Source organism: Solanum stenotomum, chromosome 3 (genome assembly GCF_019186545.1).
Source record: "Solanum stenotomum isolate F172 chromosome 3, ASM1918654v1, whole genome shotgun sequence".
NCBI lineage: Eukaryota > Viridiplantae > Streptophyta > Magnoliopsida > Solanales > Solanaceae > Solanum > Solanum stenotomum.
The window spans coordinates 39,355,010-39,359,745 of NC_064284.1; the positions used below are offsets into that span (position 1 = coordinate 39,355,010).

Genomic DNA, 4,736 nt, shown 5'->3' on the forward strand with positions numbered 1-4,736 from the left:
TAATATTGGGTTGCCCAGAGATAAGTTTATTTCTTATCTTAAGGAAAAGAAGATGATGTCCAAAGGATACATATGTCATCTGGTGAGAGTGTAAAATATAGATGCAGAGCCACCAACTCTTCAATTCATTCATATGGTAAATAAATTTCCCAATGTATTTTCTGAAGATCTTCTGGGTTCGCCTCCTAAAGGAGAAGTAGAGTTTGGTATTGATGTAATTCCAGATACTCAAACTATCTCTATCCCTCCATGTAGAATGACCTCGCTTAATTATGGGAGTTGAAGGAGAAATGAAAAGACTTGTTAGAAAAATGATGCATTAGGCTTGGTATGTTCCTATTGGCACCAGTTTTATTTAGATGCAAGAAAGATGGTTCGTTGAGAATATGCATTGACTACCGACAGTTGAATAAGATAACGATTAAGAACAAATATCCCTTTCCTTGAATTGATAAAAAAAATTTATCAATTGCAAGGTGCTACGTAATTTTGAAAGATCAACTTGAGGCCGGGTTATCACCAAGTTAGGGTCAAAGTTCAAAATATACCAAAGACAACTTTCCGAACACGGTATGGTCATTTTGAGTTTTTAGTCATGTCATCTAAGCTAACAAATGCACCAACAAATTTTATGGATTTGATGAATAGGGTGTTCAGGCCATTTCTAGATGTGTTTGTGATAATATTCATAAATGACATTTTGATGTATTCAAGATCGGAAGACGACCATGATAATCACTTGCGGCAGATGTTATGAATTCTTCATTATGTAGGTTGTATGCAAAGTTCTCTAAATGTCAGTTTTGGTTGAAATCTGTGGCATTCCAAGGTTATATTGTATCTGATGAAGGAATAAAGGTTGATGCTCAAAAGATATAAGTTGTTAAGGACTGGGCAAAGCCTATGCCTACTGAGTATTGTTTATTGGTACTCATTCTACTTTTCTGCACCATACCGTTCATAGTATGAGTGGTCCTCATTGATTTGGATCTCATGTGGAGCAGCTTTTGGGTTAAGAGACTCAAGTGAGCTCTTGATGTTCTGAGTTGCCGATATTCATCTGTCTTGGCTAGGACAAGTTTTTATTTAGCTTTTGGAGACAGCTCTGTACTTATTTGTATTTTGAAAGCCTTTGTAGTCCTTTTTTTACTAGATGCTTGATTACCAATGGATGTAAGATCTTGGGCTTCTCTTGCTATGTATTTATCTGTTCATTTCTTGTTCTTTTTCTTCTTCTATTTCTATGTTATTCCCCATTCACCTTATGTTTTCTACCGCATGATATCCCGTTACTTCTAGTTTTGGGCTATGAGTTTGGCTTACTTCTGGTGCGATGTAATAGGTGTCATCATGTCTTGAGAAATCGAATTGTAACAGTCCCTACCCAAATAAGAATTTGGAGAAAATGAATAGAAGAGAAATAGAGAGGAACAAACTCATAAGAGAACTTCAATTAAAAGTAAAGAGAGATTTTTGTTGTGTAGTAGTACTTTTTCTTTTAATGCTTAAAGTAAGTGACTCATCTGAGCCAACATTTATTATATGATCCTATCTCGCTATCCTTCATTTATTGCCTCATAATCTTTAATAAGTCATTGATCCACAACTTCCTCTATATTCCCTTCCTCGCGTCCACAATTTTGCTAAAATTTCTTCCCTATCCAAATATAATTCATTTACGTATAACAATATAGTGGATACCAAGTAAGGTAACAAACAAAATTCCTTTAAAAATTAGATTTCTTTTTAGAAAACTGATCACCGAACGGATTTGTCATTTTTTTAATTATTTGATTTCTTCTAATTTGAATTTGTAGTGTCATGCGTGTTTTTCAAATGGTTTTGGAACTTTATCTTTACTATTTGTCTTTTATATTTATAGGAATCCATGATGGAATTCTTTTGGAAAGTCAAATATGTTAGGGTAAAGATCTACCATGCAAAATTATACATTAAAAGATTAAGTTATTTGTAGGACATATTGATTGTTTAATCAATTTGACCTTGTTTTTCTTTTCTGATTCAGAATTTTAAGTGTAACGTGTATCAAACATTGTTCTTGAAATTTCATCGTTTGTATTTAGTAGTTATAGAATTGAAGGATGGAATTATTAAATAAAGCGAAATATGCGAAGCTAAGAAGCCACCATGGGAAATTCTTGCATGGTAACTCTGATGAAAAAACGGTATTCCAACATCGTGATGGAAGTTGTAAGAATGCAAAATGGGGAATTGAATTTGGTGAAGGAATGGATAATGTTGTACGTTTGAAAAGTTGGTATGGTAAATACCTGATGGCAACAAATGAACAGTTTCTTCTTGGAGTAACGGGTCTTAAAGTTGTTCAAAATTTGCCCATGAAATTGGATTCATCAATTGAATGGGAACCTATTAAAGTTTCATCAATAGTGAAATTCAAAACAAGCTATGGGAAATATCTACGGGCAAATGGTGGATTACCACCTTTTAGAAATTCAGTTACTCACGATGTACCTTTTAGACATCAAGATTGGATCTTATGGGAAGTTGATATTATTGAATTATTGAATCAAACAGAATCAATAATACATAATGATATAAAACCTCCCAATAATATTTCACAACAACCACAATCATTACATGTTCATTTCGAACCACCCAAAAGTATTTCACAGCAAACTGGATCATTATATCATGATAATTCGAATTCCTCTTTTCGTTTCACATTTTCGAGGTCTTCCAATTTTGAGGTTAGTTTATTCTATATAGTCTAATGCAAAAATAAAGTAAAATGTATGTGCTAAATAACGTTGACGTTAGGTTTTATGCATTATTAACAATACATCTGAAAAATAGAATAACAACATGCATGTTGTATGTATGTATAAATAATAATACTTGAACAAAATCCGGCATTAGCAAAAGTGTTTGGAAAACATTTGTTTTTACTTGTATAAAACTAAGTTGTTTCGTTGTTTCTTAATTGTGTAAATAATACTACATGCATAAAACACATATTAATCTTTGAATTCCAATTGATATATTCTTAACCAAATGATTTAATTAATGTGTAGTCAAGAGTTGTTGGTTCGAAGTCAAAATCGGAAGGTCGATTAGTTAATTACTATGTAGCAGACGAGAAGGGAAATGTGAATGATACATTGGAAGAGCTTTCATTTCAGTTCAAAAAGCAAGGGTTAAAGGAATTGACACAAAAATTGGAGGAAGAAACAGGGCTCAATAATGTTACCTTGTGTTTGCGCAACAAATTAAATGGCAAACTATATCCTTTTCAATTAGAATTACCTCCCAACAATGCAACTATGCATCTCATTGTACTGCCCGCACCATCGAAAAGTTAGTCCTCCCTTACCATCTCACATACTATCTATGTTTACGTTTTTATATCGTCAGTGTAATTTAATCTACAAAAAAAGAATGACCTACTTTTTTTTAGTATGGTTCAAAAAGAATGATCCCTTTCATTTTTTTTGGCAACACATATGTCTACTTCCACATTACATGATTAAGACTACAAGATTAAGAGTAATTAGGATTAATAACCTACTAAATAAACTAGAATTACCACTAAAAATGTAGTATATATTGATGATACAAAAACAAACTTTTATTTATTTAGATGTCATTTTATCAAGTACAGACTAATATTTATTATAGACTCTAATATCGAATCATGAAATATTAGAGTGGAGAATTATAATTCTTGTTCTCAGGAGAAGTGGGTCGTCTGTGGCAAACGCTATTAAAGAACAAACATTAGTGACCGCCAATTTATGTAGTTAAATAATAAAATCCGTCACAAATTTTATTTAGCGAAATATTATATTTTTAAAAAAATAAATTCTCTAAGCATGTCACAACCCAAAATATCATTTGGTCATGAGTGCACCCAACATTCCCACCGAATTCACGTACAAAATATTTGATATGAGCAGGGGCAGATCTATGTGTAAGGGAGGTGTTCCATGACATCCAGTGAAACTCTGTGTATATATATATGTGTGTGTATATATAACATAGACAATATATATTAAACTTTCCACCCCGAAAAACAATTAGGGGCCTGGTGCCAGTGGTGAAAGGTCAAGTTTTGAAACTTCAATGGTGCGGGTTCAATTCCAATATTTTTTATGTAAACTTTTAGTGCTGCATTTCCGTAATTATTAGGCCATAAATAATCTACATGGTATCCTTTTTTACATTTTTTTGTTATAATAAAAATATAGACATGAAATTTGCTAACATTCTTTTGTTGTAATTTTTATTGATTTTCTTTTTCTTCCATTTCTATTTTAAGCATTAATTTATGTGATACATTTTTCTTTCTAGTCTATTTTAAAATATGTAATATTTTTATTATGAAAAATAACCTAGTTTTAAATTATTATTTTTACCTTAATGAAATAATTTATAGTCACGCAAATATTTAAGATTTATTTTAGACTATAAATTATTATTTTTACCTTACTGAAATAATTTATAGTCACACAAATATTTAAAATTTATTAATAAATTTCAAAGGTGTTCTAATTAGGATGAGGGAGTAATATATTTCCTCTTCCAACTAGTTCTTTCTAGCTCCATTCTTTCGTCCAAATTTCTGAAACTCGACAGTGAGTTTCTCTTACTCTTTGTTCTATTATATAAATCATTTGGATGCACATGAAAATTATACTGAAATAACATTTGATTTTAATTTGGCATTTTTAGATTGTTAGTTGGTGTGAGCTAAACCA

At 31.4% G+C, this 4,736-nt stretch overlaps 1 protein-coding gene across 1 annotated transcript; it reads left to right on the plus strand.

Moving 5' to 3' along the window:
- Positions 1-2,102: 2,102 nt before the first annotated feature.
- LOC125858943 (uncharacterized) lies at positions 2,103-3,341 on the plus strand. The gene is made up of 3 exons (XM_049538703.1): positions 2,103-2,554; positions 2,633-2,729; positions 3,075-3,341. Exons 1-3 carry the CDS (start codon positions 2,103-2,105, stop codon positions 3,339-3,341), a joined length of 816 nt encoding a protein of 271 aa, XP_049394660.1.
- Positions 3,342-4,736: the final 1,395 nt, after the last annotated feature.